Source organism: Pygocentrus nattereri, chromosome 13 (genome assembly GCF_015220715.1).
Source record: "Pygocentrus nattereri isolate fPygNat1 chromosome 13, fPygNat1.pri, whole genome shotgun sequence".
NCBI lineage: Eukaryota > Metazoa > Chordata > Actinopteri > Characiformes > Serrasalmidae > Pygocentrus > Pygocentrus nattereri.
The window spans coordinates 23,495,800-23,508,931 of record NC_051223.1 but is presented as its reverse complement, the minus strand read 5'-3'; the positions used below and the strand labels follow the sequence as shown (position 1 = coordinate 23,508,931).

Sequence of the window (13,132 nt, the reverse complement as noted above, 5' to 3'; positions counted from 1 at the left end):
AGAGCTATTAAAACTCAGAGAACAATTTGCATGCTTAAAGGTTCTCTGACTGAACTAGTTCTTCACATTGGTGGAGAATACTGTATGTAGTTCTATATAGAACGTTCTTGAAAGTGGGTCTACTAACGTGCCCTTGAAGAACCATCTATTTTAAGTGTACCAGCTACAGTTCACTCAGTTACATTTACTCAAGAGTCTTTTTGGTGGATTTATACTTTGACTATTATCAAATGGCTTCATTTCTACTCCAGTTTATTTGAGGAAATGAATCTTACTGTAGTCATTCAAATTTAATAACTAATTCCCTTTTACTTTCACCATGTTAGATTGCTGACAGCATCTGGTCACACCTCTGACATCACAGATTTAGCTCAAATTTGAATTTAGACCCAACGTGCATCAAAAGTAGAACAGTTTGGACGACAAACTTCAGTTCCTATGATAGAGCATGGGGTTACTAAAGTTCCACCGCAGGTTATTAAGTTATACAGTACTCAAGTAGTCTTTTGACCTGGTTCTTTTGTATTTCTGCTCAGGCTGTGTTTTGGAAAGGTAAGAAAAGAAAACAGCAAGAAAACAATATATCTTTTTAAGGATGTTAAGGATGTTAGGTGATCTGAGAATTTACACACTGTTGGTAAGATTTCTGCTTCTGTAAAACATTTTTTTATTCAGATACGGTGTACATACATGCTCAGTTCTCTGGTAAACAATTGCAACAAAGTTCTGTGATAAAATGAGAACTACAACATTTTGAACACAAATACAGTTTATGATAAAAATCAGACATTTTTCCTCTTTGCAATCTGTACATTGAAAGAAAATGCATCAGAAGACAAACTTAAAAAAAAAAAAAAAAAAAATTAAAGGACAGTCTGACCAAGACTATTCATTTCCAACACTTAGCTCCACAATCTCCATTTAGACAAAGGTCACACTTGACATCAATACAGCTGATAACTTAATACACTCAAAACATCTGGTGTAAGTAGCAGGTTTTCAATACGTTTAAATGTCTTGGTATGTGTGTGCACATGCACACGTGTGTGTACTGTGTATCAAAGCATGCAGGTGTTTCAGACTAACTGTTATGGCAGTCTTGAAAACTAAACCCTTGACGAACCCTTTTTTAACTTGAATAAACATAACAGAGGTCTGCATTCCTGCATTCCAGTTAGGTTAGCTTCCAAATGACCGCTCAGCGCTAAACATTTTAATCTGAGTATCCTGTGGTAAAGATTACTTAGTGTTTGGACGAGACAAAATGAAACAAACCATAAAAACCACAGAGTTCTGGGACCAAGTATAAGCCCAGAGCTGCAAACCAACTGTCTGAAAGTACCACCTCGCACACATTTCCAAGATTCTAATCACTGTCCATGCATCACTTTACCCCTACGCTAACACAAGGCCAGACAATGTCCCAGTATATAATATTATATACTTTAACACACTGCATGCATTCAAGTCCACATACCAAAAAACAAGGGCCCCCTCTCTCCCCTTTGGATTCTACAGAAAACAGTATATCATTTAGCTTAGTTGTTTTCCCCCCACAAAAACATCTTTTTACCTCTATATTTCTAACTGTTTGACCACAAACAAATGGGAGGACCATGAAGAGGGAAAGGAAATGTTTGATAGAATAACATTAAAAAAATAATTATATTACCTACATATGCCAGTGGGCCTAAGTGCGTCTTAAAACTACTAAAAGTAATGGTCACTCTGACGTCACTGTTTTTACATAGCCCAAAAACTGCAGCGGTTTGACATTTTTATGTGACCTTGATACAAGCACACCTCCATGGAGGTCAGAAAAATGTAAGACATGGACATACTTAAAGTGCAAGTACAAGATTAAGGGCACAAATTAAATATTTTCTTATGACACAAGGGAAAAAAATGAAATGGCACAAGGGCAATCTGAAAAGCTAAGATATGATAAACGCATACAGTATTTGAAACAAATGACCAACAAGCAAATATAGTTAGACACCTGTCTTAACATTAAGGGTCAGTTAGTTAGACCCACATTAAACCTAATAAGGATTTTCCATGATGAAACACCAATCGCATTCAAATTTGTCCAAGATTAGGCTTAATCCATGTCTAGGAATCCAGCCCAAGACAGATTCCAAGGAGACACAGTGGGACATTGTGGCATCAGACAGCTGGACTTGCTACAAGGATGATGATCGCTCATCAAATCAGATTGGCCCATGCCTTACAAGATTATTAAAAGAAACACAATGGCACAGATCAAAGGGGGGTCTGTAGTTCAGAAGCCCATTATGAGAATTTCAAAAACAAACAACTGGGGTTGAACAAAGAAACTCCAGGGGTTGAATTTCAGTAAGACAGATTTCTTAGTGAGCCACACAACTCGAGCCAAACTCTTAGTGTCCAAATACGAGAAGAGTTAAGTGACATACTGGACAATTTGAACTTAAAATGATCCTGCCAACTGAGAAAACCTGCTTTGATAAAGAAAAATATTAAAAGCAAGCAAATGGAGCACATTTAAGTCCCCCTTCTCTTGCTGCTCATTTTGAAGAGTGAGAAAACCCAATGTAAAGGTGAGGGAAAGGGGAGGGAAGATTCCCAACATATAAAAACACACAACATTTGAAAAACTTCACATTGACATAATGTACGTAATGCTGCCTGTGGCTGACAGAGAGATGCTTTTCAATGGACATGAACATCATAACCTACACCAAGTGGTGCCATTATCCATACAATGATACTGAACAAGAGATATGTCAAAATACTGTCAATACATGATGAATCACACTGTACGTTAGCTGATGAGCAGATTCTTGAATTTCACAACTTTACAAGTGAAAGATTTAGATCATAATCTAGTCTTAACTGGCTAAATATCAAACATCGAGGGCAATTTATTCAGTGTAAAAGAGGACCAAATACTGTCCTTGATGTCAAAACATTGATGAATTTAGCAGTTTAACTGAAGTAATATAATACATTTCGACAAGAGGGTGAGTATCTCAATCCATGTAAAATAGTGCCCTTAACATCCAACGCAACTCCGCTATACCTCACATAACTTCTTTAAATAGCCAAAATATTATGGTGTTCTAGGAAATACTGGGGCTGAACTCTCAAACAATCATACTAGAGAACAACTATAGTTCTGTCCCAACGTCAAACACTTGGGCACTTTTTCAATCAACAGTCTCATGGAGCTCTTATATGATATGCTGAAGAATTTATGTATTTCTATAATGTAAAAACAAAAATATTATTGAGAAATAGTGTGAAATAAGACCACGTTTCCCATTTTCCAGTCATAGATTAAAAGCTGGAAGGAGAACACAATACAAAAATGTACATATCAGTGACCAGGCACTGGACAAATACTCTAGGGGCATGGGTCAAGTCATAACCTTCCCAGAAAGAGTAATTCATCTTGCTAAACACAACTGCTGTGGTACAGATATTAACAATTACATGACTTGCATTCAGCCTTTTTGTAACAGATGTATTTGTAATATAATTCTTACATGCCCCAAAAATGCACACTTATTTTAATGTTGTTTAATGCTGTTTGAATGGGTGAAATGTCTATGGCAACAGAAAATAAAAACCTATTCCAGGATGAGATGAATCATCCTGAATTAATGAGTTATGGGAGAAATTTTCCAATTCATGGTGGTGAACTTGGGTGGGATGCCCAACCGGGAAACTGTCTGTGAACTCCCTTCCCATCTAGTCATTACTGGGCCATATCCAAGAGGGCAGACAGACTTAAAGAGATCAACACACTACAAACTAGACACAAAATGCTGCATGTTCAGAGGCCGTCTTCTATGTCCCAGCAATCTTGCTCCACGCTGTGTGTTATACCAGGCCAGGCGCGGTAGATGAGAGTTGCTGCAGATGTTCACTCACTCAGTCACTCATGTGCTAACAAGTTAATGTGCTTGGTATGAGAAGTGGAGTAGGGAGTGGGGGATAAACAGTTCTGTTTCTACTTTCGTGCACCTGGAAGTCCTGAGGAGATTTCAGTGATGTAGACACAGCCTAGCTGAGCAGGGCACATTCCTTGAAACTAGCATGCTAGCAACAATGTATATTATGATGATTATGAGCAGGATATGAAGGTGCTAATGTTCCGAGGCAACGTGGATGTCTAAGGTTATAGTGACAGATTAACCTCGTAAACCTTACTTGGATTCCTCCCTAGCCGCCACTGGCAGTCTTGCAACCATCACATATTTTCTGAAATAACCTGCAATTCCAATTAGTTGATAACAGCAGTGATCACTTGTGGTGGTGCTGGATGGGAGATGTTGCAGCACTGCAGGGAGGGGGGTCAGGACACCCCCACTGCGGAAAGGCACAAGGGAAGAGGGTGAGAACAGGAAGGGCGGGTGTGTGAGCTGATGAACCTGGAGTGTGCTGTATGGTGAAGGAGGGAGAGAAGTGGTGAGGAGAAGAAGGGACTGAGAGATTTATGTCAGCACAGCTAAGAAGGTCTCCTCACATCCGTGAACCTCTCTCCTGAAGGATCTGTAAAACAAGGAAAACCAACAGATTCATGAAATCTTGCCAGACACTACTGCATTAAACATAATGCAATATTTTAATGGTTTACTGAATAAAGATAGCTGGATAAGCCTGAGGATGAAAGAATATGGCTATTTTTCGCTCAGAAAGCCAGTTTTTGATCCTGCATTCAAATCTGGATCTGGAGACATGTAGGTATTTAACATTTCTTATCTGTGCTCAATTAACATCTGAGATGGTCAAAGTTGGACTGCAAAAGCTTTAAACACGGTACAGCTCATCTGGGTTTGAACTCACCTTAGCCTTCTCAGTTGGCTCAATAACAATTCCATTAGTGGAATTGTTGAGCTCCCTGGAAACCACACACAGGAACTCAGCCTGGTCCTCGTTGCCATAGTTGTAAGAGGATCCAATGCTTATGAGCTGAAAAAGCAAGCAAGTTGAATCAGGTTCATACCATCACAAAAGTTACTCTAAACCAAACAAGGGGGTCAACTGACGCAAACAGATGCTGGGACACAAAATGTTCACTTGACTGACGTCTTACATTCTTCTACCTTGACAACATTGTGTGGGACATGCATGGGCTTGCATTCTGTGTAAAAAAAAGAGATAACTAGAGATCCATGACTGTTCTGTGTGAACAAACAGTTGACAAGATCACCCACTGAGGTCTTTATCTAATCAAGCAGAATTCACTTATGCTGAAATTACAGCCGGGTATTTTCAATGACCAAATACTAGCTCTAAGGAAATGGAGCAAAAAGCTCAATACAAAGAATGCTAACTGATCTGCCCCACTGAATAGGGATCATCATTCAGAATGGCAATTTGCTCTAACAAATATCTTGCACCGATGACAAACACGACCACACACACACACTCATGAAAGGGTAAAGCACAGAGAAAAAGGCTCACCTGCTCAAACTTCCATCCATCAGACATTGTGGAGACCATCTGGGTGAGCTCCTCTTCCTGACACTGGAGTACACGGTATACATGCTTCACAGGGCCCTGAAAAGGCAAAAACCTTATGTCCTGCGTCTACATTTTTCAGTTACAAAAAAACCTTGTAAACACCAGATGATAAAATAGAGACAAATAGAGATATAAGGTTATTATATACAACCCCAATTCTAATGCAGTTGGGACGTTGTCTAAAACATAAATAAAAACAGAATACGATGATTTGCCAATCCTTCTCAATCTATGTTCAATTGAATACACTACAAAGACAAGATATTTAATGTTCAGACAGATAAACTTTACTGTTTTTTGCAAATATTCACTCATTTTGAATTTGATGCCTGCAACACATTCCAAAGAAGTTGGGACAGGGCATGTTTACCTCTATGTTACATCACCTTTCCTTTAAACAACACTCAGTAAGTGTTTGAGAACTGAGGACACTAATTGTTGAAGCTTTGTAGGTGGAATTCTTTCCCCATTCTTGCTTGATGTACAACTTCAGATGCTCAAAAGTCCGGGGTCTCCGTTGTCGTATTTTGCGCTTCACAATGCGGCACACATTTTCAATGGGAGACAGGTCTGGACTGCAGGCAGGCCAGTCTAGTACCCACACTCTTTTACTACGAGGCCACGTGTAGAATGTGGCTTGGCATTGTCTTGCTGAAATACACAGGGACGTCCCTGAAAAAGACATTGCTTGGATGGCAGCATATGTTGCTCCAAAACCTGTATGTACCTTTCAGCATTAATGTTGCCTTCACAGATATGCAAGTTACCCATGACATGGGCACTAACACACCCCCATACCATCAGAGATCTGGACAGTCCTTTTCCTCTTTGGCCCGGAGGACACGATGTCCATGATTTCCAAAAACAATTTGAAATGTGGACTCAGTCCATCTCAGATGAGCTCGGGCCCAGAGAAGCCAGCAGCGTTTCTGAGTGTTGTTGATATATGGCTTTCGCTTTGCATGGCAGAGTTTTAACTTGCACTTGTAGATGGAGCGACGAACTGTGTTCACTGACAATGAACACTTTCCGAAGTGTTCCTGAGCCCATGTGGTAATATCCGTTAAAGAATGATGTCGGCTTTTAATGCAGTGCTGCCTGAGGGATCGAAGGTCACGGTCATTCAATGTCAGTTTTCTGCCTTGCCGCTTACTTGCAGAGATTTCTCCAGATTCTCTGAATCTTTTGATGATATTATGGACTGTAGATGAAGAAAGTCCCTAAATTGCTTGCAATTGCACATTGAGAAACGTTGTTCTTAAACCGTTGGACTATTTGCTCACGCAGTTGTTCACAAAGTGGTGAACCATGCCCCATTCTTGCTTGCGAACGACTGAGCCTTTCAGGGATGCTCTCTTTATACCCAATCATGACACTCACCTGTTTCCAATTAACCTGTTCACCTGTGGAATGTTCCAAACAGGTGTTTTTTGAGCATTCCTCAACTTTCCCAGCGTTTTGTTGCCCCTGTCCCAACTTCTTTGGAACGTGTTGCAGGAATCAAATTCAAAATGAGTGAATATTTGCAAAAAACAATAAAGTTTATCTGTTTGAGCATTAAATATTTTGTCTTTGTAGTGTATTCAATTGAATATAGGTTGACAAGTTTTTGCAAATCATCATATTCTGTTTTATTTATGTTTTACACAACGTCCCAACTTCATTGGAATCGGGGTTGTACTTATTATAGCTTTTTTTTTTAGGCAAACCCAAATTTCAAAAATATGAAGAAAAGAAAAAAGAAAAGAAAAAAAAAAAAAAAAAAAAAAAAATAAAATGATCCCACTGTTCTAAGTTTGTTCCAAAACAATTCTAATTTGCCTACATGCTTGTGTGTAAAGTTTAGACACGTATATCTATGCTTCTTTTTTAACAGAGGAGTTTTGTGTTGGGTATAGGAGAACAGAAATGACTGTCATGTAGTTCTTTGCTTATTGTTCTCTGTGTAACCATACCTACTAATTTTAGGTCATCCTACAATAATCCTACAATAACCACAATAATCTGAGAGAAGTCTTGCATGGTGCACCTGTCCAGGGACCATTAGTTGTGGCTCCATGAACTTTCCAATTTCATATTACAGTGTATCACAAAAGTGAGTGCACCCCTCACATTTCTGCAGATATTTAAGTATATCTTTTCATGGGACAACACTGACAAAATGACAGTGTGCAGCTTATATAACAGTGTAAATGTATTCTTCCCCCAAAATAACTCAATATACAGATAATGTCTAAACCACCGGCAAAAAATTGAGTACACTCCTAAGAGACTACACCCCTAAATGTCCAAATTGAGCACTGCTTGTCATTTGTAGTACAGCTCTCACAGTCTCATACTGGTCACTGAAAGTTCCAACATGGCACCTCATGGCGAAGAATAAGGATCTCTAAGGATCTTAAAAGACTAACTGTTGCGCTACATGAAGATGGCCAAGGCTACAAGAAGATTGCCAACACCCTGAAAATGAGCTGCAGCACAGTGGCCAAGATTTTCCAGTGTTTGAAAAGAGCAGGGTCCACTCAGAACAGACCATGAGTTGTTCGTCCAAAGAAGCTGAGTGCACGTCCTCAGCGTCACATCCAAATGCTGTCTTTTAAAGATAGGTGCAGGAGTGCTGTCAGCATTGCTGCAAAGATTGAAGAGGTGGGGGGTCAGCCTCTTCTGAAGTCTGTACACAAGACATGTCAACAAAGGACATGGATTACTGGAACCATGTCCTATGGTGTGATGAGACCGAGATTAATTTGTTTGGTTCAGAGGGTCTCAAGCATGTGTGGTGGCAATCAGGTGAGGTGTACAAAGATAAGTGTGTCATGCCTACAGTCAAGCATGGTGGTGGGAATGTCATGGTTTGGGGCTGCACGAGCGCAGCAGGTGTTGGGGAGTTACTTTTCATTGAGGGACACATGAACTCCAATATGTACTGTGAAATACTGAAGCAGAGCATGATCCCCTCCCTCCGGAAACTGGGTTGCAGGGCAGTGTTTCAGCATGATAATGACCCCAAACAGACCTCTAAGATGACCACTGCTTTATTGAAGAGGCTGAGGGTAAAGATGATGGACTGGCCAAGCATGTGTCCAGACCTAAACCCAATAGAACATTTTTGGGGCATCCTCAAGCAGAAGGTGGAGGAGGGCAAAGTCTCGAATATTCACCAGCTCCATGATGTCGTCATGGAGGAGTGGAAAAGCATTCCAGTGGCAACCTGTGAAGCTCTGGTAAACTCCATGCCAGGAGAGTCAACCCTCCTATTGTCCTTGGGGTCAATTTGACCCCATTCAATGTTTATCAATTAAAAAATAGTAACTTTTTTTCTTTTGCTTCATATTTCATGACTTTTCCTAATTTGATGGGGACAACTGATAAAGCATAAAATTGTCATGATGATATTTTTTCAATGTGCTGAACACATATTGCACACATTGGTCGTCCTCAATGGTCAAGCTGTTTTAGCTGTTAAAACTTGTCTGTCAGTGTGTGTGACCTAACATGACCACACCTACAGGTGCAGTTGATACATTTGAGTTGTACATTCAGTGTTGTCCCATGAAAAGATATACTTAAATATCTGCAGAAATGTGAGGGGTGTACTCACTTTTGTGATGCACTGTATGTTGACGGGAACATTTAAGGTCTTCGCAGGGTTCTGCAGCTTCTTCTATTCAAGTGTTGTTCAATAATGTTGCCCTGAAAATTTTAGGAAGCTCCTTCACCTTTAACATGATTGCTATATGTTGCATAAAATCTTCCCAAAGAATGGCAGCATCTTGGTGAATTTTAGACTAGAATCTTTCTTCGCAGCATTAATATGTAGAATTTGGCCTTAAACTTTAAACATATGTATATATTAATATAGTGTCTAAATACTTGTCTCCTTATCAATTTCTTTTTTATGCTTAACAATACATACTTTTTGTGTATATACAAAGCTACAGTTAAAATTTAATTATATTAAATAACAATAACAATATGTATAAAAACCAAACATGCTAAAGTAGTGAGTTTGAGTTTCTCAATGTCTTAATTATGTCCCAGTAAAAACAGTCACACAGCAAGACATGATGTATAAGAACTAAAGAAAGAAATTAAATAATAGGTAAAGTTCAGTTGTATGCTCATTAAATACAGATAGTTTAACTTAATCAAACTGTTGGTTGCAGCACTATTGGTATCAGTTCATTGTGATTATGCCAATCTAGGAAAACAAGTGGTCAAAAACTTCCTTCTATTTCCATTTATATCCTTTCTATTTCTGTTTGCACACTGCAATTCTATAACAAAATGCAGCACTTTGTCTAATTAATTTTTTATGAACCTGAAAAAATTCAAAGGAGCAATTTATATCACTAATTACTTATGTGACTTAATCCATCTGCACAGCTAAATCAAGCTCACAAATCAAGAGCACACCCCCCTTTATCTATTCCCACCTGGGACGTCCTGTTCTCGTTGTCTCGTATTCTCTCCTTCACCAGCCTCACCAGTGATGCAATGTTGTAAAATTCAGCTTCCTCAAGAACACCTGCAAAACAAGACAAGGCACTATTGTAACAAATTTCAAACAAGGTTAGTTGAAATTAAAAACCTATTAGTCCTGTAAATTTTTTCCCCAATGGGTTAAAATGTGCATTCAGGACTAATACACAATGCTTTTTTTACTGCAATTTTAGGAATCATATTCTACTATACGTTACTGGGACATCACTGAATTAAGATATAAATCTGAAATAGTGAAAAGCAAAAGTTTAGTTTCAATTTGTGAGCACAACCTAAAATGGGTTTTTTGGGGGGAAAAAATCTTCAGAAAGTTATGTAAAACTCATTTAAGCTAATTACCCAGAGCTCAGATTCTGTATCAAATCATAAGTTTCAAAAAGAGAGAGCTGGGGTAAAGAGACCGTAAGACAGTTTAACTATTACACCGTAAGACTGTGATTATGTCTGCTACAACACTTTGGACACACACTTTCCCTAAGAGAAAAATGTACCATTCTTGTAGCTTTTTCCCTACACTGTGGGGTCGCTGTGTTCCAGTAATAATGTAGTTACAGAAAAAATTGCTTCTAAAAGGAACCATGTTATTACTGTTATTATGATGGATCAAAGACAGAACATCCAAAGCATCTCACCCTCTTCCGCAAGGTTCTTGTTGATGATCAGTTTTCCATGCCTCAGGTAATTCAAAATGGGTCCAAAGTATGTGGGGTCCCTATCAATCAAATAAGCTCCTGTCTCATCCTATACAGGAAGAGAGTAGTAGGTTATGATCAGGTGCAAAGAAAGGCCAAAGATCCAGCAAAAATCACACTTAAATATCATATTTTCCACTGCAGGACTAGAGGACTGATGGCTGTTTCTTTACCGTGAACTATAAAACAACTGTCTCAAAGAACATGCATTGGATGATTCTGGTAACTTAACCCATTCCAGTTCTGCGCACCTTCAATAGACATATTCTACTCATACTATACCACAGAACAGTGAAAGTTAAGTTCTGAATGACAGATAAAAATAAGCAGGAAACCTGATGTTTTAGCCTGATAGGCTGAGCCATACTAATCACAAATCAATAAGATAAGAGATAAGATAATCCTTTATTAATCCCACAGCGGGGAAATTCACAGCATTACAGCAGCAGCAGAGTAACAGGAGTAAGGCACTCAGTAATAGAAATGGGAAACAGTATAAACATGATCAACATTATAAATAATAAAAAATTTAAGCTAAATCTCTAGACTATTTACAGGAAATAATAATAATAATAAAATAAAATAAGAGTTGCATAGAAATCTGTATTGCACTTAGCATATTGCACAATGAAGAATGTTCGCATTCTGTATGTGTGTGTGTATTGTATGTTTGTATATTGTATGTGTGTATATTCTATGTGTGTATGTATATTGTATGTGTGTGTGGTCTACTGGGAGCAGTGCTGGTTGAACGGTCTCACAGCAGCAGGAAGGAAGGACCTGCGATAGCACTCCTTCACACACTTGGGGTGAAGGAGCCGGTCACTGAAGGAACTGCCCAGTGCTGCCAGAGTCTCATGCATGGGGTGGGAGTAGTTCTCCAGCATGGATGCTAGCTTGTTTAGCATCCTCCTTTCTCCCACCTCCTGCACTGGGTCTAGAGGAGTCCCTAGGACCAAGCCGGCCCTCCTGATCAGTTTGTCCAGATAACCTGTGTGTGTAATTATATCTACACAGTAGATGTTTTCTCTTCTCAGGTTGGTCCTGCTTATGACTGCCTGGTTTTCAACCAAGCACAAGCAAGCATCTGCTTCTCAGACTCTCATCGTCTTCTGGAATTTCTACCATGTGTGTGAGGAGAGGAAATCCTCAGGGCAACTTTTGTAGGCTCTGTCTAGTAATATGATCCATGTGAAAAACCTGCTGACTCTTATATTACGGACACATACATTTTTGACCATTTGGATGCATAGATTCACGGACAGATCTGCACACTTTGTTACACTAACTCTGCACACGCTTTTCAACAAAACTTTTCTGGTTAATAACTAATTAACAAACTCATGTGCTTGGTCAGGTGTATTACTGAAAAGAAAACACAAAAATGTGCAGGCCATGACTGACACTGGCAACGACTGCTTTAAACCTGAAGTGCAGCAGAAGTACTGCCGTTACTGCAGGTGTCCACTGGTGTAAATGTTAAGTAAATGCTTTGAAACCCACCTTATCTGAGTCCAGGTCTGGGTCTTCCTGACATAACCGATACAGAAAAGATTTGGGTTCCCTGCACAAGGTCTGTTTCGTGGTGACGAAGTAAGTTCCCCCGACGTTCAGCCGGACCCACCGGGAGCCCGGTTTTTCCGCAGGTTCTGACGGGGAACTCGGGCTGCTCTTCATAGGGAAGCCGAACACGGCTCTGGAGCCGGACACTCCGGGACTGGACAAGCCGCTGCGAGGCGGGAGCACCAGGGTGGGCGAGGGCAGTCTCACACTAACCGAGCCGCGGTGCTCGCTCTGCTCCAAGATGCCAGTCGCGTTCCCTTCAATGTGTAACTCAGCCATATTTTCCAAACTCCAAACAGTCCGTCCCAACCCGCAGGATGTTTGTTACAAATTCCGACAGCCAGCTAGCTAATTATGTAAACAACAGCTAGCCGGCTAGGCAACTAGCGAGCTAGCCACAGACAGCTTTCCTTCTAAAGAGGTGTCTGTCCGGAGAGCGCTGTACACACGAAACGGGCTCGCTCTAAACGCATTGATAACAGCGACGAAGACGAGGCATCCTGTGAGTAACGCTGGCCTGAGTCGACATGTTTTATCCTTGGATATAAAACGACATTTATCCGCCTTGTTTATTCAAACGACTCATGTAAGCTACAATTATTATGGGAACTACAGGAGAGTGCTACCGGGTCGGTAGCACCCCTACATGACATAATAAGAGCATAGAGTCCACGTTACAAAATATACCGAAGCAGTTTTAAGGTTGTTTAAAAAGAGTAATGAAGTGTAATTTATGATACCACAACCAGGAATTAAGTCTCCTTATTTGTCTTTCATTTTAGTTTTTCCACCCTTTTCATTACTTGTGTTTATGATTTTTTTGTTAAGCACGTTCTTCTTTTCATTATTATTATTAATAATAA

The 13,132-nt window shown here is 39.7% G+C and overlaps 1 protein-coding gene across 1 annotated transcript; it reads right to left on the bottom strand.

The window, feature by feature from the left end:
- Window positions 1-643: 643 nt before the first annotated feature.
- kctd2 (potassium channel tetramerization domain containing 2) lies at window positions 644-12,891 on the bottom strand. The gene is made up of 6 exons (XM_017681634.2): window positions 12,210-12,891; window positions 10,647-10,755; window positions 9,948-10,039; window positions 5,452-5,547; window positions 4,831-4,956; window positions 644-4,536 (listed from the first exon to the last, which is right to left on the bottom strand). The coding sequence occupies exons 1-6, from the start codon at window positions 12,546-12,548 to the stop codon at window positions 4,507-4,509; spliced, it is 792 nt and encodes a 263-aa protein (XP_017537123.1). The 5' UTR covers window positions 12,549-12,891; the 3' UTR covers window positions 644-4,506.
- Window positions 12,892-13,132: the final 241 nt, after the last annotated feature.

What these genes read in the sequence shown, in the direction of transcription:
- kctd2 (XM_017681634.2), bottom strand. Translation starts at nt 12,548, where the DNA reads ATGGCTGAGTTACACATTGAAGGGAACGCGACTGGCATCTTGGAGCAG. An exon ending in CAAGAACCTTGCGGAAGAGG is followed by an intron (nt 10,040 to 10,646) that starts GTGAGATGCTTT and finishes CTTGTTTTGCAG; the next exon opens with GTGTTCTTGAGGAAGCTGAA. An exon ending in ACGAGAACAGGACGTCCCAG is followed by an intron (nt 5,548 to 9,947) that starts GTGGGAATAGAT and finishes TTGCCTTTTCAG; the next exon opens with GGCCCTGTGAAGCATGTATA.